We start from the raw sequence: 24,348 nt of genomic DNA on the forward strand, positions 1-24,348 counted from the left end.
GAATAATTACCATATTTGTATATTCGATATATGGCATTAGAAGTATTTTCAGAAACACATACACATTTTGAAATACTGTTACTTACTTTATAGACCACAGACCAAATCAATGGAACAGGTGGCACTAATGTCTTCTCTAAGTCGTCTGAATCAGTCCCAGAAGAGTCTGCATTGCCTCATTATGAGCATTTCTCCATGCAAAGTAAACAACACAGAATGGAAGGTGAAGGTAGGGCCATGGAATACCTATAAGGTCCTTTTTTAACCAGTCCTGGGACTTGAACCCCAGCTTGGGTACTGTCTCTGAGCTTCTTTTGCTCAAGGCTAGGACTCTACTACTTGAGCCCCAGCCCCATTACTCTTTTTCTGAGAAAAGAGAGAGGAAGAAGAGGGAGGGAGGGAGAGGGATAGAGACACAGAGAGACAGAGAGACACAGAGAGATATCCAACTGGTCTCCAGCTTGTCTAAACTGTAAAACTCACAAAATGCTAGAAAAATCATAAGTTTGGCTCACATGTAGATTGTATGTTACTAAAACCTATTGAAATACTGTTTGAATGGCAAAATAAAGATAATAAGTATATAGACAAAACTGCATAAACTTTAGAACCACATATAGTCATATTTTTGCCTGCAGAACAGTGACTTTTCTTAGGTTTCAAATTTTATTTGAGATCGGATAGGTGGGCATTACTCAAGTCTTCAGGCTTAAGCTTAAGTAGAAATGCTTGGATGTTTCTCCTTCTGTTTAAGAAAAGAGTTATTCAAGTCAGAAATCTTGTCTGTGGCAGAGTGGGATAGAATCCAAATATTTGGTCTAGTGTTTTTCCAGACATACTGCATTGACCTCTTTTACCTTTTTCTTTTCTTTTTTTTTTTTGAAATCAGCTTGTATAATCTTTTGGGACGAGTGTCATAATTCTTCTAATCCTTTATTACAAAATATGTGAAATCAGCTGTGGGCTGGTTGCTCACACCTGAAATCCTAGCTACTTGGGAGACAGAGACCTGGAGGATGGTTATCCAAAGCCAGCCAGGACAGAAGTGTCCACCACCATCTGTCTTTAAACTAACAATCAAAAAGCTAGGCTGGAGACATGACTAGTGGTATGGTGCCACTAAGCAAGCAAATTTAGTGAAAGTAAGGTCCTGAGTTAATTCATACCCAATTATCACCAAGAAAAAAGGTGAAATAAAGATACACACTTGAAAACAAATGGCCTTATCCCACAATCTCAGCACTGGGCAGAAGAAGTCCCAAGCTTAGCTATAGAGTGAGATACTTATTTAAAAAAAGACTAGAAAACAAAATTAAACAAAAAAACCCCAACAAGCTACTAGGAAAACTAGCTAGAAGATACTACTAGTGCATAATGCAATTATTAGTCATAATATTATTCATGGAATAATATTATACCTGATCTAGCTTATAAAATATCCACTACTTAGAGGAACAATGACATAGGCTCCCATTGACTCTTTCCATGAAGATCATAAAGGAATCATGGGATTCAGAACTGGCAACATATTTACAGATTGTCTATGCCAACACTATGACACAGAATAAAATGGAGTAGTCAGGTACCTGTTTCTGAATGAGCTCCTGTCCCTTCTCTGGATGCATATGTACCAGGTTCAGCTGGGGAGATACTGACCGCCGGAAAGGGCAAATATCTCAAACATAGGTCTGAGGTGGGTTACACAAAGAGATAGGGGGACATGTTTATTATATTATTAAATCATTATTATAATTTTCACTTTATCTAAAAGTCAGTCAAAACAGTTCATTTGTTTTTTTTCTGATGATTTCAATTCTTTTATTCTCCTCAATTAGACAAAACAGAGAAGGATACATTCCTCTCCCCTCCACAGGAAAGTATCAACATATCTAGGCTGGCTATTCTTGCCTGACACATGAATGATGTTGGGAGCAAAAGAGTCAAAGGCAATATACTAAAGAACATTCTGGAGAAAAAATTCACCATAAGGCAATGGCAGGGTATTCTGAGGCACCCTTTTTTTCATTGGACCATGTTGCCATGGTTATATTTAACGTAACAGAAATAAAGTGCCACCTTTCAAATTCCAAATGAATAGAGTTCAAATATGGCACCTTAAGTTTTCACCCAGATATACTTTTTCACCTAGACTCAGTGTCTTAGGTGTCTTATTACCTGTAATGATTATAACTACCCAAACGCTGATATTGTAATCATCCTCTCCACTTCATAGACAGATATCAAAGGGTAGAAGGTAATGGGCCCAAAGTGAGGACCTAGACCCAAGTGGCTTTGCTTGTAACATCTAAGCAGCAGTGTTTCCCTGACTGCAATCTTAGTAGAAGTGCAGAAAGCCCCTGAGCATCTCTGTTTCAGCCTTACCTTATTGTAGTGGATGAAGTTCCAGCGTTTGTCCATGAGAAAATAATGTGTGGACTGGGATTCTGGGATATTGAAAAACTCTAAACACTCCTGGAAAAGTCACAAATTTTAAACAAAAGTTGATCAGAATAATAAGTAACAAGTTGAAAAAACAAGCTTATATCATACATATAATATACACACATACTCAGTTATACATATGGCATAATAAAGGATAACAATATGATAAAAGCCATCCATTCTCTCAGTGACTAAAGATATATAGATCTGCCATTCAGTAACTGAGTGATAGAGGTATAGTGGCACCCATTGGCCTAAATGCCAGGGGAAAAAAAGCATACTTGGTATTAACATTAAAGATAATCCAAACTACAGTGCACTGAGCACTTACTACATACTAGATACAAGCATCAAAGGTTTCCCTGTAGAAAACTGTATAGGTGAACTATTAACCACACTATGGTAGAGAAAGACATTGTAGCTAGAGAGGTACTATTAGTTAATTTAGGCTGCACTGGCTATGGTTGAGCTGGCATTTGAACACACTGTTTGAGTCATATGACCCTACCATTCAATATGAATATACACATAGAGCAGTGATGTTTGCTCACTAGGTGTTAGAAATTCTCTGACAATGCCTGGGAAACCCTGAGGAATAATAATGGTCCTGTTTACTGAAATAAAGTGTACAGTTTGACAGAAATGAATCATTAAGAAGTCTTATCTGTTTACTTTGGGTCCCAGAATTGTGTTTGAGAAAACTAAAAGCTTGCACTAGAAACAAATGGAAAGGGTCAAACTAGTTTACTTACTGGTTTACTTTGAAATCCCTGCAAGCATGACTAGATGTGTCTAGCTATCAATGATATTTCATTGGAAGGGACCATTGCCAGAATTATTAGAAAATCCTTTTATGCTAAGGTATATATTTGCTGCCACACTAATAATATTTTTGCCAGTGACAAGCCCAAACCAGGTGAATTCCTTCTTTAAATAACCTATAATCTATTTTAAATATTTTATTATAAAGGTGATGTACAGAATAGTTATAGTCACATGAGTCAGGTGTTGAGTATATTTCCTTTTAAAGTGTCACCCCCCTCTCTCATTCTCTCCTAGGCTTTCCCCTCCTGACTTTTCTCCCCTCAAAGTTGCATACTTCATTTTCAACAAAGCGTATAGTGGGCTTCACTGCTGAATTGGTTCACTCTTTGTCCCACCATTTCTGTGCTTCCCCTTCCCCTCGCCAAATCAGATAAACTTATATACAGGACAAAAGGTACAGAAATAAAAAAAAACAGCAATAAAAGGTGATCAACCAAAGTGAAACAGAAAGGAGAAAAATTAAAAAAAAGAACTGAAAACAGTATAATGAGAAGCCTCTAACTTCCATTTTTTGGAGTTCATTTGATAAGCATACTTTTACATGATTTTATGCACATCGCTATTGAATTCTTGAGATCCTCTCCTAAGAATATCCTCCATTGTTCACAGTGTGAATGTTTAGATCACTATTTGACCAATCATATCCAGGTGAAATTGTCTTTTACTATCCATTGGGTTTACTTGTAGATTTATCAGCTCATTCTAGTTATTACAAATGAGGGAAACCATGCAGCCTATGTTTCTTTCGGTCTGGCTTACTTCGCTTAGTAAAAAATTTTCTAAGTCTTTGCATTTCCTTATGAATAGAGAAGTGTCTTTCAGTTGGAAGCATAGAATTCCATTGTGTTTATATACCACATTTTCTTGACCCATTCATCCCCTGAGGGGTGTCTGGGTTGATTCCGTATCTCAGCTATGGTAAATAATGCTGCAATGCACATGGTTGTGCTGGTGGCTTTAGTGTAGCCCAAAAACCAGATGAATTCTACTGGGTGCTATCAGAAGTTCCTGGTAGCTAGAGTGTCTCTCAGTGTGCAAACCCAGGTGACCTTCAGAACCACTGCAAGAAATTCAAAGCTCTGAATCTGAAGTTCATGGCACATTGAAGGGAGCTAAGAACAGACTGCTACAGTGAGAAGGAGGTTTAGGCGTGTTAGTTTAGTACAGAGCTAAAACATCTGGAAAAGGTGAGGGATATTATGTAAACACATAATAATGGAGCAGGCTCTCTAAGAGTATTAATTCACTTGAAGACAGAAAAATGTCAAAGAAAAAGAAAGAAAAATGTCATTGAATTCTAAAGTGCATGCTTACTGAATGTGCAGAAAAAGTACTTCAGTAAACAAACAAACAAAAATGAGACCACTCCCACCTTCAACAGAGCTTCAAATTGAGTATCTTCATGGACTGGTAATTGTGTTGGGATGTCACACTCGTTTTGTCCATGAACTACCAAGGTTTTGGTACCTACAAAAAATTAAAAAAATACACAATGGACAGAGTTGACTATAAGAAAGCTTGTATTTAAAGCATAAAATGAAATTCAATTGATTTATTTTTTTAGGGGGGGATTATGGGGCTTGATCTTGACCTGGGCGCTGTCCCTAAGCTCTTTAGCTTAGGGCTACTATCTTACCCTTGAGCCAACCCCCAATTCCTGTTTTCTAGAGATTAACTGGAGATAAGTCTCAGGTCCTTTTGTGCCACAGCTGGCTTTGAACCTTGATCTTCAGATCTCAGCCTCCTGAGTAGCTAGGATTACAGGCATGAGCCACTGTGCCTGGATTCAATTGATTTTTAACTTACTGTTTTAAGTGCATAATTTGAGATATGTATTTTTACAAATTGTACCCTTATTCACAGTTAAATAGAAAATTCATGTGTATTTACTCATTGCATAGTGATAGCTACCATTCACGGAGTTTCCAAATAGTTTCACCTGTCTTTAACAGACATGATTGTATTTAAACCTCACCAGTCAAACCAATGAGGATGTTATTATTTTCATATTATAAAATGAGGGGGCTGGGAGTTTGGCCTAGTAGTAGAGTGGTTGCCTCGCATACATAAAGACCCAGGTTCAATTCCTGGGTACCACATTGATAGAAAAAGCTGGAAATGGTGCTGTGGCTCAAGTGGTAGAGCTCTAGCCTTGAGAAAGCCCAAGGACAGTGCTCAGGCCCTGAGTTAAGTCCCAGGACTGACACACACACACACACACACACACACACACACACACACATGCACAAAATTAGCAGATTAAATAACTTGTTCAAAGATATGCATTTGTTGAGTAGAAGAATGAGCATTCAAACTTGAAGCATTGCCTCTTTACACAATTTTTCTTTTCTAGTCATGGGGCTTGAACTCTGGGCCTGGGTGATGTCCTTGAGCAATTCGGCTCAAGGCCACTGCCCTACCCTTGGCCTGGGCGTCGTCCCTGAGCTCTTCAGCTGAAGTCTACCACCTTATTCCTTGAGCCACAGCCTAACTTCCAATTTCCTAGTGGTTAACTGGAGATAAGAGACCCACGGACTTCAGTGCCTGGGCTGGCTTTGAACCTTGATCCTCAGAGCTCAGCCTCCTGAGTAACTAGGGTTACAGGCATGAGCCTCTGTAATCCTTGAGCCCAGCACAAGTTACACATCTTATAAAAGATGTCCATACAATGACAGTTGAGAAAATATGGACTGAAATATTAGCCAAAACAAAACAAATACCTAAAATGCACTTTAAAATATACTTTTTTCTGCATTCTATGTGTCTGGTTAGACAGATTTATTATTTTGTTTCACTCACTAATTACAAGTATATGTGAAAACTATGATGTGCTTTAAGATTTAAAAATTAATTAAATAATATATTTTTTGTGGCATTAGGGATTGCACCCAGGGCTTTTGTATAGCTAGGCAAGAACTGTGTTTGAGCCTCCACGCAATCTTGGAGACAGGGTCTTTGACACAGAACTCTTCATTCTTCTGCTTGGTACTCAGCGATCATATCTTGACTTTTCATTAGTTGTTCTGAAGTATTTGAGTGACAAGCTGAGTTTCTTTGCTATAATCAAATCTGGACACTTTTATAGCTACTCCATGGAACATATAAATGTTTGTTAAATTCTTACAATGAGTCAGGATGTGTGGCAGGAAGCATTTTATACCCTGAAGTTGTTCCTTACAACTGCGAAATAGGGATTGTATTCTTATTTCACACACCAGAAAGGAAAGCTTTGCAAAATGATGTTCTTTTTCACAGTAAAAACTCAGCTAATGGATATCAGTACTGATTTTTTAACACAGCTTCTTTGCTGTCAGAGCTTGTGTTCTCATCTATGTATAATTTTTGTCTTTATCTCTACTTCAGTACATGCATAGCTCATATTTTCTAGCTTACTGAGCAAGGATAAAGGTTTCGTAAGACCTTTTCTAAGAAAAAGCAACAGAATCCAGAATTTATATTACATGTCATCTCCTTTTGTACTTCTTCCTGCTTTTCTCTTTTCCAATTTTTCATAAAGCCGCCTCTCATTGAGTTTATAAAGGACTGGGACCTATGCCAGACAAACAAGGTCATTCTCATTGCAATGCCAAACATTCACTGCAAAGGGCTTTCAGCTTCAGCTGGCCTTCTATGATAGACTTGAAAACATCTTTAACCTTGGAAACCCTTCAAGGACTGACTCACATCCACTCAGTTCTGATGATGTCTCTCCTTCCATCTGCCATTTTCTGACTTTTTAAAGAGTCTACTGTATTTTTTTTGCTAGTGTGGAACAAAACAAAATGTGATGGTCTTAAGTAATTCTATGAGTTAGAACTCAAAGTTTTTCTCATGAATGAAAAAGGCCTCTGGTGTTCCCAAAGCAGTTTATATTTGTTTTTACAGTGATGTCACCTAGAAGAAGTACCTGGCATGGAAGCTGTCACAAGGAGCTTCACTTCACATTGTTCCTTCTTCATTGTCTGCTTGAGGTCTTTGAAGAACAGGCCCTCCACGTATCCGACCACTTCCCATAGAAAAGTTAGAGTGGCAGAAATGGCATCCATTCCCCATTCGCAGGGTGTCCGCACAAAGTTCATGATCAGTCCTACCTGGAAGTCAGAACAAGCAGAATTCACAAAGCCCTAGAAATCCTGAGCTCACATTCGCATTTCCTTGGCTTCCATTTTCCAATGGAATCTTCCTCTGTGCCTTCATATTGCATTCATGTTAGAGATGCTCAAATGCTTCACTTTAAGGGTAGTAATCAGGAAAGCATATAACTGGAAAACTGACCAAACTGGATTCCATGTTTTATGTATCATTAAAATAATGAATACTTAAAGAAAGTTAAAGATCAGACATTTTTTGCCCGACATCTTACATTAGGTCATCTCAAATAAATCTGTGTATGATGGCGTAGGTACAACTTGTAAACAAATAGTCTAATATATTTAATAGTCCCAAACTAAAGATGGCTTGCTTAGTCAAGTGAGCAAAACTCAAAATTATCATTTGTGTGTCCTTTAAAATAATTCTGAAAATTGTCCATTTACACATTTTTAACTTGACATTTAAACTGACTCATCACAAATTTATTTTTCAACAAGGGGTGAAATGTGTTTAACACTCCACATTTTATAATAACATAAAGCCTGTGACTGGACTGTTTGAAGGAATGATTCTTAACTAACTTATTCCATAGAGCCCAGCACAACCAGTACAAACCTCATCTGTAACAGAAATGTATAAAAGTTAGAAAAGGCACTACGTCTCATGAGTTTACAGCACCTCACTCAATCAAGCATATGTCTTCCTTAAAATAAAGATATTTGCTATTCTTCCTCTATCTGGCATGCCTGCTGGCACAGCCACATAACAGCAGCTGGGATGGTGGGGTAGGCTTTCCTTGGGTAGAAGGATGATGGACCCGTGGAAGAAGTCTTAGTGTGTATTTTTTGAGGACTTTGAGATTTATTCCCCTAAAACTATCCAAATGTCAACCCCCTTACAAACTCTTTCCAGAATCACAACAGTCCTCTTTTCTCACATTGAAGACCATGATGTCATGTAAGCAGTGCTTGGAATGTCTCTGACAGAGCCTGTAGTGATGGGTCAGTGTTTACTCCTGAGATCTACACTTACAGTAGTTATCAGGAAAAGGAAAAAGGTAAAAGCAATCACTCTGCCTTCTATGATTTGGTTCATTTGAGTACAAGGCCCTTTCCTTCATCTACTCAAAGCATTAAACTTTATGCAACTCAAGGAAACAGTAAAATTGGGACAGGAATGCAAAGAAGAAAGTTATGTTCGATACAAAATAAAGCTTTACAGCAAGATTGAATGCAGGGACAGAAACATATATATATATACACACACACAATAAAGTTTTACAGTAAGATCCAATTATTTTTACTTCTGGCTTATCAGTTATCTACTGATGTCCAGCTTTAAGTCTTATACAGAGAAAGGACAGTAGAAGGGAGATACCCATCTGCTTGTTGCAGGACAAAAAGATGGAGAGTCATATCCAGGGAAAGGATTCACCTATCTAGTGACCTGGAGAAATGGGCAGGTCTTGGTAACACTGAGGGAGCTCTTACCTCTTCTCTCTGTGTGGCTTGCTGACAGTTTACCTCAGGACTTTTCCACACCAACTTAGATACAGGTAAATTATTTTGCAGGGCTCATACTTAAACTGAGGTAGGCCCTAGTATTTGGCTGCTAATCCACCTTTGGATTTCATTTGATATGCACAGGATCCATAAGCACGGCACTTAACCAGAGAATTTTCTTTTTCAGATGAAATGACAAAGATGGTTGTTGCCAGGCAGGCAGCTATAGCTAGGGGACTTCCCACACTGGCTATCAATACCAAGGGAAGTGAATTCTCCTAATAAACACTCCTGGGACCAGACAAGCCTCAGGTTCCAGCAGCTGGGCTTCAGCATCTGCTACACAAGTATCTAAAAGCCAGGGAGCCAAGGACCAGGCTCACAGCAGAAGTAGCCAGAGGAATAATTAGGGATACAACATAAAGCAAGAGTCTGCGTTTTCTGCCCCCTTTCCTAATCCCACATGACTCTTAGAATCAAAAGCAGTAGGAAAGGAGGAGGATTCCTGGAGATGAAGCATTTCTATCCATAAGAAATTAAACCCTGTCCAAAAGTACTGTTTATGTTTTTATATCAATCTGAATTTCAAGCTAGATTGGACATCCATTTATATATATTTTTATCTTGCCAACCAGCAAGTGGCCATTTGGGAAGAAGACTAAATTATTCACAGACAAGTGAAGATTTTCTCTGTGTTGGATTTGGAGTGTGGGTTAAATTCATCACCCTTGCATAGCTGTCTGTATATATGCATATGACAGCAGGAAGGATGAAAGGAATTTTCCCAAGAGATACAATGTGTCTATCTTATCCATTGATTTGGAGAAAGTTGTAATTTGAAAAGCACAGTCATTGTATTCCTGTCTCCAAAATGCATTTTCATTTGTCAGATAAGGAAGAGAATATGAAGAAATTGGCATATCCTGGAGATTTCAGAAAGAAGTTGTCAGAATAGATGAAAGCACCAGATAATTGCAATGGAAAAATAAACTTACAATTCTTTTCTAGGGAAATAAATGTATATGATTTGTGTGTGTGCATACACCCACATGCGTGCTCGCGGGCATGTTTGAAACAAGATAAGAAAAGAAACACGGTGATTAAAAGTGACATGAACCAACAAAAGGAAGATGGTAGATGCTCAAGGAAGACCAAGGGAACTGACATTTACTTGATTATCCACCCCATGCTGAGAATGGTGGCAAGCATGTACTGAAAGTGGCCAATTCAACCAAGTAGTGGTCACCTTTAGTCACACAATTAATGGGAACCTATTCTGAAAAAAATTTCTTAAAACATATTCCCTATAGTCCTGCTTCCAATTGGTGGTTGAGACTCACCAAGTAATTGAAGAGGATGTGAGATGTCTGAGCAGGGAAATCTCCAATGTTCAAGAGAAGTTTGCGCAGCATGTACATGAGCTCATCCTGAAAGAAGAGCAGAAATTTAATCCTTTCCTCCAGCTGCCATGCTGTAGAAAGGACATAAAATTATCTGACTAAAAATCATAAAGAATTTATTTTTGGCCCATGTGTTTATTTCGATCTTCAACATTTAATATAGTCTCCATGTGGTTATTAGTATTTAAATTGTTTCTTTGAACTAATACAAGTATCAGTTGTCATACATCTATCTTTTAAACTTTTTTTTTTGCCAGTCCTGGCCTTGAGCTCAGGGCCTAAGCACTGTCTTGGACTTTCTCAAGGCTAGAGCTCTACCACTTGAGCCGCAGCACCAGTTCCAGCTTTTTTTTTCTATGTATGTGGTACGGAGGAATTGAACCTGGATCTTCATGCATGCTAGGGAAGCACTCTACCACTAGGCCAAACTCCCGGCCCCTCTTTTAAACTTTTAAAATGACCTTAAGTAGTTGTATACAGAGACTTCAATTCAACATATTAGTTTATAAGCACAGAACATCTGAGTAATGTGTCATCCCTTCATTGTTTTACCCTATCTCTGCAAACCCCACCATCTTTTTTTTTAAGCAAGCCAGGTGTCAGTAACTCAAACCTGTAATCCTAGCTATTCAGGAGGCTGAGATCTGAGGATCATGGTTGGAAGCCAACTCAGGCAGAAAAGTTCCTATGATACTCTTATCTCCAGTTAACCACTGGGGAAAAAAAACTGAAGTGTTGCTGTGGCTCAATTGGTAGCCTCTTTGTAGAGACTCAGGAACAGCTCCAAGCCTGAGTTCAAGTCCCACAGCTCACAGTCAAATCATGTGAGAGCTATACATTAGCTCTGTCTACCATGAGTGCCTTGTGGGATGAGGAGGTACCCTGTTGAGAAACCTTAAAAGAAATCTGACTTATTGAGATTCATAATTCTATTTCCTTGGTTCCAATCAACCAAGTTCAAGGGAAGTTAGTGAAGGATAATTTGAAATGTCATGCACTCTCCAGAAAAGTAAACCTAAATTCCAGTGCATTGACTGTAACAAATAAATGAACAAATAATTTTTAATCATCACTGTATGTTTTCACTGTTCAGAAAGCTGTACTCATTAGGCATCTTACAGGGTGTCTCAGCTTACTAGATTTGTGGCTAGGGAAGAGTGTTATCATTTTCTAATAATCCCACCGGCATTACAGTCTGCTAAGTAAACAATAAATGAACACAAAACTAAAACATTATGCTGAATTTCATCTTTGCTTCAAATACTGAGACTTGTAGTCATAGAGTCACCATCAGAAGTGTACTGTAAACATATGGAAATATCAACTAATGAAGACATTTGAAAGAAAACAGGAAAATTTTATTTACCATTATCATTATTTAATAAAAACTTAATCAAGATGCATGTTTCACATAATGCTTTTTAAAATGTAACTCCTTTGTTTAGGTACTTAATGATAGTAAGAAGACACAGAAAACCTTGAAAGAACTTATTGACTTCATGAGAGGAAAATGATGCTGCTCAGATAACATTAACAAGTTTTTTGTCTTGCTTTTAACCGAGTTCTCACTCATAGCTATATTAGAAAGAAAGAGAATTTTACTTTTCTATTGCTGATGGTCAGTTTTTCCAGAAAATGTCGAAGGACTGTTGATGGATCTTCAATTAGACAATTCCATAAAACTTGCTGGGCCACAGCACTCACTTTAGAAGAGAAAGTTAATCAATCATTTGTCAAATAGGAAATGAGTCTATCAGGTGAAGTATCATTCTCTTTACAAACTTTACTCTCTCCCCTTTGCCTTAAAAGCTTTCTCCGAACACTTTCTTTATCTGAAGATGGCATTTTTGTTGTTATTGTTTTGGCAGTGAACATTTTCATGCATAAAGAGAAGGAAACAAAAATGCACGTAGGATTGTCTTTAGGTATTAGTGTTGCTCTCTAGAGACTATTTTTTGTGAATATGCAGTTGTTTTTGTTGTGGACACTACCCTGGTCGTAAGAGCAATAAGTTTCTATTATAAAGTCAGATTCCATTGCTGCTTAGTGAATTACTAGGACCCAATTATCTGTCAAACACTTTTCGGGCTTTTTTTGTGTGTGTCAGTCATGGGGCTTGAACTCTGGGCCTGAGCATTGTCTCTGAGCTCTTCAACTCAAGACTACTGCCCTACCACTTGAGCCACAGAGCCACCTCCAAACTTTTTAGTGTTTTGATTAGTTATGAAACAATGTTCAGGAGGTTTTGCTATTCTTCTGCCTCATTAGCCCAGTGTGTACATGTTATGACCTTTGCCTCTCAACTATTTGGAACTTCCACTTAAAATGATCTTTGCCAATTTTGTAAATGAATGGTAAGATGGCTTGTTATTTTAAACAACCATGCTATTTACCAGCATTATTGTCCAGTAGTCAATTTATATATCCTTTGTCCATTATCCTGCTACAAGGAAAAGCTGATTATTTGTTCTTAACATTTGGAATGTTAACAACTTGTCTGCTACAAATATAACTCATCTTGATTACTAGTCTAACATTTCACTTTGTAATTAGTCTCTGTAGGCAGTATTTTAGGAAAGATAACTAAGTAGGAAAAGACAGCTTGGCTGGTATTAACTTAAAAAGCTAAAGTTAATAAGGTGTCTGAAGTCACTGATGTTTACAAATGCTTTTTTCTGGTTATAAACAATGTTCATGGACCCAACTGTTTATTTTTTAATTTAATTTATTGTGCCAATATTGAGGCTTAAATATAGGGCCTGAGCAGTGACACTTAGCTTTTTTGTTCAAGACTAGATTTCTATTACTTAAGTTGCAGCTCCATTTCTGGATATTTTTTTATATGAGTCTCACATGCTTTTCTGTCTGGGCTGTTTTGAACTGCAATCCTTGGATCTTAGCCTCCAGAATAGTTTGGACCACAGTCATAAGCCCTGAGTGCCCAGCCCAACTACATGCTTCAAACACATTACTTTGGTTATAAAAGTATTAGAGGAAGTCATAAGGTTAGTGTGACATATCTGTAATGTTTACATAACATAACATATGATCAGTAGATTATGTGTTCAAGGGCAACTTACTATTTCCCATCAGGGTACTAGCTAAAGAACGTAAGTACAAGTTTAATGGATCAAAATGGTACCTGCTGCTCCATCTTCTCGGACCTCACCATCCTCCATTAAATGAACTATGGGGAGTACTGCCGCACAGATGCATGCTGGGAATACTGCTTGTGGGGGCTGAGGTACGTGGTGGTTTGGAGTGTGTTCAGTGTTGTGTTCCTCATCTGAAGGGAGAGAAGAAATATGCTTTTCTCAGTGATGTGATTCAGATGCATTATTTAGTTTCAATTTTACCTGCTTATCAGTATCATAGGAAATACTAGAATTTTTAAAAAGGCAAGTTTGGAAAGTGCCCATTCTGTGTTAACACAAATAGAACTAAATCACTTCTCGAGTATTACATTTCTATTTTCTAGAGAAACAGAGGCATATGCCGGGGCAGGCGGATCAGCTCATGAAAGGAAATCAGAGAAGTTAAAATTTTAATGAGATATACTATCTTTCTGTTTTGTAATTGGTTGTATGCATGTAAATGTGTGTGATACAAAAATGGGAGAAGTGGTAGGACAATTTGAAGTGGCAGGAAATATGCATAAATGCTCAGTCAGGTTAAAAATGACAGCCCCCTCATTCAGGGCCTGATCTTTGGTGAATGTTCAACACTAGTCTGACCTACACAGCAGGTTCCACCTCAAAACCACAAGAATAAGAAGAGAGAAGACAACTGCAAGAGGATGTAACTTCTGCACTGACTGCTGAACGCACTGACCACACCGACCCACGGCGGAAGGAGTAATTCCTGTGGGAGGTACTGGAGGTGAAGGATGGACTCACAGACAGCCGGCGAGAGGCCAGATTGGTGACTTCTTCTACTGACAAACAAAATGGGGAATGTGAATTTTGGATTTATAATATAAATGTATCATCATCATGGTAGCTGGGATTTACATCATAAGAAAATAGTGCTCTCAGACTGTGTGAAGCTTAGGGAAGGTAAAGGAAAAAAATTACCACCCCCTAAAAGAACTTTGAACAAATAAAAGAAGACAAAACCCCCAAAGAAGTCTGGTTCCTCAAAAGACTAAACATAGAGCTCACCTATGACCCAGCAATCTCACTCTTTGGCATTTACCCAAATGTCCAGAAACAAGGGCATACTAAAGTCACTAGCACAACAATGTTCATTGCAGCACTATTTACCATAGCGAAGATATGGAACTAACCCAGATGCCCTTCAGTAGATGAATGGACCAAGAAAATGTGGTACTTATACACAATGGAATTCTGTGTTGCCATCAGAAAGAATGACATTGCCCCATTCATAAGGGAATGGAGAAACTGGGAAAAAATCATATTAAGTAAGCCAGACTCAAAGGAACATAGGTTCCATGGTTTACCTCATTTGTAATAATTAGTACACATCTAGGACTCTCCTAGCAGAGGATTGCCATAGCTCAGAAGTTGTGTACATAAGGTCATACAGGATGAGGTTAAACGAAATGAACTCTTGGTTAATGAAACAAGAGGTTTATCTTTGTGATTGCTGTCCTTAGTACTATGTGATGTTATTTCTTTGCTTTTCTCTTTTTTCCCACTTATAGCTAATCTCATGAGGTTACTATATCTGAATTTGTATACAGGCATACTGTATTTACACTTAAATGTTTATTTGAAATAGGAAAGGGAAAGGGGAAAGCAAGATGACTGGGAGAGGAACTGGGGAGGGAAAGGGGGAAAACTATGACAGCGAGTATCAATGTGTGAGAAGTAATGTACCTACTACCTGACAAACGTAACTGTAACCCCTCTACACATTATCCCAACAATAAAATACAATAAAAAGAATAATAAATACATGTAAATTTTCAAAGAACAAAACAAAACAAAAACAAAAGCAAATGTCATGTACAGTAACAGAAAATTCCTCCCCAAAATTCCCACAAAAGTAGGGCAAAGAATCACTGAATTTCGATTGGCAAAAAGTCATTTTCTGGTCCCATCCTCCAAACTGCTTTCGCTTGTGAAGGTTAAAAACAATTTGTGTACTCTAGCTTTACTTCTAGTGATACTGGAGTGGCTGCATCTCCTTTCCTACACACTCCGGATTCCCATGGTTCCTGAACCACAATCAGCGCCTAGGGGTTCATCATCTGTTATGGACTAGGGCGGTTCCCATGTTCCTCTAGAAACAGACTAACTCTACACTTGGGAAAACACACATCTTCTCTCTTGCTTTCTATAGCACGAGGATGTGTGAGAGCCAGGGAACCAGAGAGGGGCAAACCCACTCCTGTCACATAAGGTCACCATTGTGTGTCCAAAGCAAGTCCACTTCCTATGCCTCTGCCCCTCCCAGCCCCAGCAAGTCCCCTGGGCAGAAGCCACCTTCTTCTTCTGGCTCTGAGTTGGGTGAGCAGGTGGGCTCGTAGCAGGCCTCCTGGGTGATAGGGATGGCTGTGATGAGGCTGGCTTCTCGACCAAGCCTTTTCTTCTCTTCCTCCTGCTGTAAGTTCTTTAAGATGTGTTCTGCCCTTTGGTGGGAGCGGGACACGGCGCGGGCTGAAAAGGATTTCTGTGGAGATATGAAAAGGCAGTTTCTTTAGAAGTCAACCTGCCTGTAAAGTCCTAGGCAGAAAGAGAGAGCCAATGAACTGTGCCAAGGTGGTAGTTTTTCTTTAAGACATGTTTGAGTACCCATCCCTTGTTTCAGGGGGGTTGCTGGTTTTTCTGTCAGGTTTCTATGGTGACGTTTCTTGTATTGAATCAAAATAACTCTTCCACAATGCCTGTAATCTTTGGAAAGCCATTTCACGTGCAGGTCTTTGGGTGATATCAGTGATTGGCTAAACAGTAAGACCCAAGTAAAATTAGGCCTGAAACTGGCTTTAAATGAACAGTTATTGCATGAAGTTAGTGATATAGAATTCAGTCATGGAAAGGAAGAGATTTATCTCTTACATAAATCAGTTAGATAACATTTCATTTCTGTAGATCCAACTTTTATCCTAGACATTATCAGAGATAAATGCGAATTCAAAAATGTGTAGGAACTAAGCTACTCAATGGAAACTCATAGTGTTACTCAAGTTGAAGGCAAACGTCTCCCTTTATCAGAGGCAAAGGTAGAAAGGCAAATATTAAGACCAACCCACCAAAGGATAAAAAAAACAATAACAGAGTGATTAAGCACAGCACTGGTGGTTCACATCTGTAATCCTAGCTATTCAGGAGGCTGAGATCTAAGCATTGTAGTTCAAAGCTAGCCTGAGAAAGAAAGTCTGCCAGACTCTTCGTTTTGTTTTTGTTTTTGTGAGACTCATCACCAATTAACCATCAGAAAAACTGGAAGTGGTTCTGTGGCTCGAAGTGGTAGAGCATTAGCCTTGAGCAAAAGGGCTCAGGAAGAGCACCTAGGTCCTGAGTTTAAGCCTCATGAATGAAAAAAGTAAAAGAGGGGCCGGGAGTTTGGCCTAGTGGTAGAGTGCTTGCCTAGCATGCACGAAGACCCAGGTTCAATTCCTCGGTACCACATACATAGAAAAAAGCTGGAGGTGGTGCTAAGGCTCAAGTGGTAGAGCTCTAGCCTTGAGAAAGCCCAAGGACAGTGCTCAGGCCCAGAGCTCAAGCCCAGGACTGGCAAAAAAAAAAGAAAAGAAAAAAGTAAAACAGAGCAAGAGAGAGAGAGAGAGAGAGAGAGAGAGAGAGAGAGAGAGAGAGAGAGAGAGAGAGAGAGAGACAGAGAGAGAGAGACAGAGAGAGAGAGACAGAGAGAGAGACAGAGAGAGAGAGACAGAGAGAGAGACAGAGAGAGAGACAGAGAGAGAGACAGACAGAGAGGGGGGGAGAGGGAGAGGGAGAGGGAAAGGAGAAGGAATTAATTCTGTAAATGTTTCCTTCTTTACTTGTTCTTTCCTTAATTATGATGCTTATGCACAGACAAATGGGACAGAGCCAGTGGTCTCAATATCTTCATACAATATCAATTCACACCTCTTTGTTAAGACTATTATCACATAAGCTCTTAGAGACAGATGGTAGTTCTTGGTTGCACTTCTATAGAACTTCATTCTTAGTAGCCCTACTTTTCAGGATACTGAAACAAACTAAATGATTACTATAATGAATAGCACAACAGCAGTTAAGAGTAATTACAAGGCTATTTGGTGATTAATTTTGTAAACACAAAGTAAGAATTGTGCAATGAAAGTACAAACACTAGTTAATATAATTAGGGCACATAATTTTGAATCCATTGTTGGGCAGGAAAGTTACCTGGTGCGATGATGCTTCACAAACATTTTGTCTAGGCTGGACATGAGCTCCAGTGCAATTTCTGTTTCTCTAATAACTAGGATTACAAGTATGAGCTACCTTATCCAGATTATTTCCTAATTTATAAATATTGTACTCTTAATTCAAAAATACCTACTCAACAGGCAAGTCCTATTTTAAAGATTTGTTTAAAAATAATCTTTGTTTATTTATTTATTTTTGTACTGGTGCTGAGGTGTAAATTCAGGACTGTACACTCTCACATAGCTTTTCTTTTTTTCTTTCTTTTTTTTTGCCAGTCCTGGGCTTGAGCTCAGGGCCTAAGCCCTGTCCTTTGATTTTCTCAAGGCTAGAGCTCTACCACTTAAGCCTCAGCACCACTTCTGGCTTTTTTCTATGTATGTGGTACCAGGGAATTGAACCCGGGTCTTTGTGCATGCTAGGCAAGCACTCTACCTCTAGGCCAAAGTCCCGGCATCACACAGCTTTTCTTTTCCTTCCCCTCAGGGTTGATGCTCTGCAGCTTGAGCCACATCTCCACTTCCAAAGGCACATATTCTTGGTCTTGTTTTGCAGATAAACTATGTTTTAAATTTAGTTGCTATGTCATATATACAAGAGCAGCAGAAGACCCGAGTTCTGAGAATGATGGTCACAAAATGAGGACTAAAGAAAAATGCTAACACTCTCCTTTCACCTGTTCTTGCAGGGCCATGACGTTAATCTGCACATAGTTTATTTATATACTAGAACTCTGTGTGTGTGTGTGTGTGTGTGTGTGTGTACTCAGCCTGGGGCTTGAACTCAGGGCTTGAGTGCTCTCCTTGAGCTTCTTTTTCTCAAGGCAGAGCTCCACCACTTGAGCCACAGTTCCATTTCAAGTTGCTTTTTTTTTGATGGTTAATTGAAGATAAGCTTCTCATGGACTTTCCTGTCCCACGCTGGCTTCAAACCGCGATTCTCAGATCTCAGCCTCCTAAGTAGCTAGGATTATAGGCGTGAGCCACCGGTGCCCAACTGACATACTGTAATTTAAATGGACATGTTTGTTTCGCCCAAAGTAGTGTCTTTGGCTATGAAATCAATGCGTAATGCCTTTAACAGTTCTACAATGTGGCTGCTGCTTTGATTATAAAACAAGAAACAACTGGTTTGGAAGTATGGATACATGTTTAGTCTGAGATGTTAATTCTTTCCATTCGTAAGAATAAAGACCGCCGAGGTTGGTTTACTGTGGTTGTGATGACATACAACAAAAATGAACAAATTGTCTCACACATGCATTGTTCTGTTTTTTTACATCGACTCCATGCCACCTGGAGATACAAGAGAGAAGATGCTGCTACTCACAGACTGGTCTTCATTAATGGGATCCTGGACACTTCCACTGCACTGAGCAACCCACGGAGGGTCAAACATGGGGACAGATGGCATTCCCAGCACTGGAGAGGGCAGGGTGAAGTTGATACTGGGCGGCGGGATCTGTGCATTGATATCAGAAGAATGAGGTGAGTACAGAGGAATATAAGTGTAGACACGAGGATGAATCTTAAGTGTACTTGTGATACAATCTGCCCTAGTCAGTGCTAAGGAAATGACTCCCCACAGAATAAGCAAGCACCAAAAGGGAAGGCTGTTTCTTAATATTTTATGTTATAGGGAACAGGATAAGTCTCCCAGGGTCTCAATTTAATCTCTGGAACAATGAAAGGTTTCAATCAATTGATTTTAGTTGTGTTAATCAGTCAATCTTCCACAATGCATCTCTTGACTTTCTTAGTTTGTATTCTGCAGTGTGTGTGTGTTGGGGGGTTTGGGGGGGGCTGGGGGCTTAACTGAGGGCCTTGGGCTTTCCTTGGCCTTTTCCATTCAGGGCTGGCACTCTACTACTCACACCATACTACCAAGTCTAGCTTTTTGCAGGTTAATCAGAGACAAAATAAATAAATAAATAAAACAAAACAAAACAAAATTCCCCAGTCTTTTCTGCCTGAGTTGGCTTGGAAATATCCTCAAATCTTAACCTCATGAGTTGCTAGGATTATAGGCATTGAGTAGCTAGTGTCTGACTTTACTTGTTTATTGTTTTAATGAGCGGAATTTATTCACTTCCTTGTATTATTAGAGAAAACAAGAAACATTTCTTTGGCTATACACAATGTGGCTCTGAGGTTTATGGATTTCAGCAAGCCTTTCTAGTTGAATTAAGAATTTTGTTTTTAATTTACCCCCTATGTGTGAAGCATTACTCACCTTAAAGATCTGTTGTGCCCCCTCTTCCATGCGGGGCCAGACCTGGTAACGGAATCTCCCGAGCCTGTGGAACTTGAGGACTGCATTCAGCCTCTGCACTGTCTCTGGGTGATGGAACTCAGACATCAGCATGTCAGACACAGCCTCAGGGACCTTCACAGCACACAGCAGGAACATGGCAGCTATAGACAGACAGTAGCTCATCAGCTACAGATGTGAACTTTTTGATTGATTTCTGGGCTTCAGGGAAGTGGGAATTTTTTATATTAAAATGACTCTTGAATTACTATTAGCTACTATTAGCAAGGCTCCTAGTGCCAATCAAAGCCAACCTTGTTTTAGGCACTGGAAACCCAGCATCACCATTCTACCCATAGTCATCTAAAAGCTGGTGCATAAGAAGCAATAACACCCATGACCCAGCAATCTCACTTCTTGGCATTTACCCAAATGTCCAGAAACAAGGGCATACTAAAGCCACTAACACAACTATGCTCATTGCAGCACTATTTAACCATAGCAAAGATATGAAACTAACCCAGATGCCTTTCAGTAGATGAATGGATCAAGAAGATATGGTACTTAAACACAATGGAATTGTAGGCTGCCATCAGAAAGAATGACATTGCCTCAGTCATAAGGAAATGGAAAGACTTGGAGAAAATCAGATTAAGTGAAGTAAGCCAGACCCAAAAGGAACATAGGCTCAATGGTTTCCCTCATTTGTAATAATTAGTACACGTCTAGGACTCTCCTAGCAGAGGACCACCATAGCTCAAAAGCTATATATATATATATATATATATATATATATATATATATATATATATATGTGGTCATATAGGATGAGATTCAACAAAATGAACTTTAGGATATGGAAACAAGAGGTTTATCTTTGTAATTATTGTTCTTAATGTGCTATGTTATTTCTTTTCTCTTTTTTTCCTCTTACGGTTAATCTCATGTGGTTACTGTATCTGACTTTGGTACTGGGTATATTGTATGTACATTTATTTCTTTATTTGAAATAGGGAAGGGAAGGGAGGAAAATAAGATGATTGGGAGAGGATAGGGGGTAGGAAACGGGGACAAAAGCATGAGAAGGGTTATCGGTGTTCGAGAAGTAATGTACCTACTCACTACCTGATGAATGTAACTGTAACCCCTCTACACATTACCCTGACAATAAAATAAAATTTAAAAAAAGAAGAAACAAGAACATGATGCTTCAGGAGTTACGCTATAAGCAAAGCCTCCTCTGGCTCATTGTGAAAAGAAAATGCCAGTTTTGAAAACAAATAGGAAAGAACAATCACATTGTGACATCTGTTCTTTAGGGCAGGGTTAGTCTTCCTAGAGTGACCCAAAGATGGTAGATAAACCTGTTCTTTACATTAGCTATGCTAAAACCAAAATCCAAGTCGCAGATTCTATTTACAAAGTTCTGCCCTTCCCAGAAGTAGAAGAAAGTGAGAAGACAAGAGAGATTTATTAGACTATAATATTGCTTTTTTAATTTTGGAAAAGCAAGACATCAATAAGAGAAAAGCCATGTGCTATAAATTACAAAGCTACTGAATAATGAGAATATAGAGATAGAAAGATGAGCAGAATTGTTAGACATCATCCATAGTCTCTCTTGTTTTCTTCTCCAGAGATGGCACAGGACACTGTCCTAGAAGATTGGGTTGAGTCCTAACTCACTTCTCTGATCTGAGATCTTGGGCAAGCCTGTTAACTCCTACTAGCTTTCATTTCCTATTAGTGAAATGCTGCTGCTGCTGCTGCTTCTGCTGATACCCGAGTCCAAATTCACTAGAGTAAAATAAAACACTATATGAAACAATACTTTGCAAAGTTCATTTTACTTTCTAGGGAAAGTAGTTGAAAGGACATTTATAATGTACAGCCAGAAGAAGAGGAAGAAGAAGAAAAGGAAGAGATCTGAGTCTGACTTTTCTGGCTTTCTAATCTAAACTGAATAACTTTCGATAAGTTTCTTCAATTTGCTGAAGTTTGCTCATCTCTAAGAGAGTTTATTAATTAACTAATGTGAGTGATATCACTCAGTAACAAATGTTAGTTCTTCTGTTCATTAGCTTTTGACAATTGTTTTCTTTAGCCTACTAGCCATTTAAATCTCCACTTACTCCTTTTGTTCTCTTTATCCATTTCAATTTCTTGTTAAAGCAGAACTCCAAACCGATCTCTTTATAGTCATACTTGGAATACTCACTAATCAGCAGATATAATGATATTTTTACACGACCTTTTTCCTTTGAAACATTCCATAAAAATATTCTTGAAGAATTACTCCTCTTGATTCTCATGGCTAGTGATGATAAAATTTCCACATTTTGGATCACTTTTAGGGGAGCCTTTCCTTGACTGGTTATTTTTTCCAGCCTTTTTAGTGGAGGTCAATGGTTTAGTAATTATCTTTTCTTTCTTCTTACTAATTCTTCTCCACATAGCATGCATCCAATTATTTTAGCTGTCACATCAACACATATTCCAAACTGACCTCTGGCTTTGGCCTTTCTCTCTAGTGTTGGTGTTGTATCACAATTATATATCAATCAACTCTTACTCACCCCCCAAAATTGAATGATCTTTATTTTTTACTTTGAAGTGTTAGGGTGTTGGGTATTGATGCTACTCAATACCACATGAGCTAGAAGTACACCCTATGCCTTTAGACTTATTATTATTATTTTTTTTGTGGGTCATGAGGCTTGAACTCAAATTGGGCGCTGTCCCTGAACTCTTCAGCTCAAGGCTACCATCTTATCCTGGGCCTGGGCATTTTCCCTGAGCTCTTCAGCTCAAGTCTACTACCCTACCCTTCAGCCAAGTTCCACTTCCCGTTTTCTAGAGGTTAATTAGAGAAAGAGTCTCAGGTTCTTTTGTGTCTGGGCTGGCTTTGAACCTTGATCATCAGATCTCAGTCTCCTGAGTAGCTAGGATCACAGGTGTGAGCCACCATGCCCAGCTGCCTTTTGTCTTATTTTTGAAACATGGTCACATTAGAGATCTCAAACTGTCCTTGAACTCAGTATGTAGCCCATGTTTGCCCCAAACTTGAGATACTTCTGTCTCTTCTTCTCAACTACAGGCCACCATAAAAATCATCACTTAAAAAAAAAAACCAGGCAAACTCTCCCATTCATTGCTGCTACAGGAAATGTGATGATCATTTATTTGTTCCCTGTTACAGCAGTCCTCCTCAGCTCAGAGCCTAGGGTGCATTCTCCACACTGATTGTAGACAGTTCACACACCAAAGCTGATATCCTAGTTGTATACTAACATGATAGATAGGTAGTTCTTCTCTAAAATAACCCGACTTGCCAAGTCAATATACTCAGCCTTTCAAAACAAGCCCTGAATATTCCCACACCCACATGGGTTTTCCCTGTTAGGAAAACACTTGTTTTCCTGTTAGGTTGACAAATTGCCTGTTCTTAAAGCTCTGTCAACTTGTTTATTAGAGTTGTCCCTCCCCACCCCCCATGGAAATCTTTCTGTCTGTACTTCTGCAGTTTTCTCTAAGAAGCATAGAGAAAAAAATATGGCTTTAAATAAAAACAAAGATATCTTACAAAGATATTTGTTGCTCTATGGCAGTAAAAGATTAAAAGGCTGAAATCAACTTAAAGTTGCATTTAAACACCCTGGTTAAGAAAAGTATGGTGTATTTACCTAGTCAATGGAATATTTTGTAGCTATTAAGAAAAGTGAGAAGTTAATGCACCTACTTATTACCTGGTGAATGTAACTGTAATCCCTCTATACATTACCCCAGCAATAAAAACTAAAATTAAAATTAAGAAAAAGAAGACTGAGAAGAAACTGTAAACTGATGTAAAAATGGCCAATTATATATCAGTGAAAGAGAGTGTAAAGCTTTTAGAATATGTCCTGTTTGTGTGGCAATGAAAATATTTAATATAAGCCTACAGTTACATGAAGATATAAACCACAGTGTACTTTAAAAAGATTTCTGGGAAGTTTAAAACTTGTACCTGCAAGGAAGGGAATGAGCAGTCTCAGGACACAGGGTAAAAAATGTAGTTTTATGTACTCTTGTACTGTCTGTATTTTTGTCACAAGTGCTCAAACAACTACAGACAAGTACAGAAATCTATATAAAAGGAGCCAAAAATAAAGATCCCATAGTTTACACTTACCACTTTCTAGCTATGTTTCTTGGACAAATCACTTTACTTTTCAATAAATGTGTTTTGATATTGTAATGTGAGAATAGAAATTGCTCAGATGAGCTGTAATAAAGTTAACAAAAGTGGTTCATAGTAAATAGAAGTTAGACAAAATGAACTTTATCATTTGTGAAATAGAGTGAAATATAGATCCCAGGAGTAATTATTCTGATTTGGTACCAACCTGTTAAAAAGTTTGGATCTGAGATGTCCCTTAAAGGGTAGGCATTAAAGGCTTGGGAGCAGTAAAGCCTTTAGGAATTAATGTCTGACAGCAGGTG

The 24,348-nt window shown here is 38.6% G+C and overlaps 1 protein-coding gene across 1 annotated transcript in view; it reads right to left on the reverse strand.

The window, feature by feature from the left end:
- Positions 1 to 1,541: 1,541 nt before the first annotated feature.
- LOC150039320 (protein unc-80 homolog) overlaps positions 1,542 to 24,348 on the reverse strand; it is a 99,593-nt gene continuing 76,786 nt past the window's right edge. Inside the window, 11 exon segments of the mRNA XM_090327823.1 lie at positions 1,542 to 1,688; positions 2,383 to 2,472; positions 4,640 to 4,734; positions 7,175 to 7,358; positions 10,202 to 10,288; positions 11,864 to 11,964; positions 13,404 to 13,569; positions 14,065 to 14,195; positions 15,709 to 15,895; positions 18,946 to 19,077; positions 19,849 to 20,030. Of these exon segments, the coding sequence (XP_090183949.1) occupies positions 1,542 to 1,688; positions 2,383 to 2,472; positions 4,640 to 4,734; positions 7,175 to 7,358; positions 10,202 to 10,288; positions 11,864 to 11,964; positions 13,404 to 13,569; positions 14,065 to 14,195; positions 15,709 to 15,895; positions 18,946 to 19,077; positions 19,849 to 20,030 (1,502 nt within the window).

Source organism: Megascapheus bottae, unplaced genomic scaffold (assembly GCF_031878675.1).
Source record: "Megascapheus bottae isolate mThoBot1 unplaced genomic scaffold, mThoBot2.hap1 HAP1_SCAFFOLD_40, whole genome shotgun sequence".
Lineage (NCBI taxonomy): Eukaryota > Metazoa > Chordata > Mammalia > Rodentia > Geomyidae > Megascapheus > Megascapheus bottae.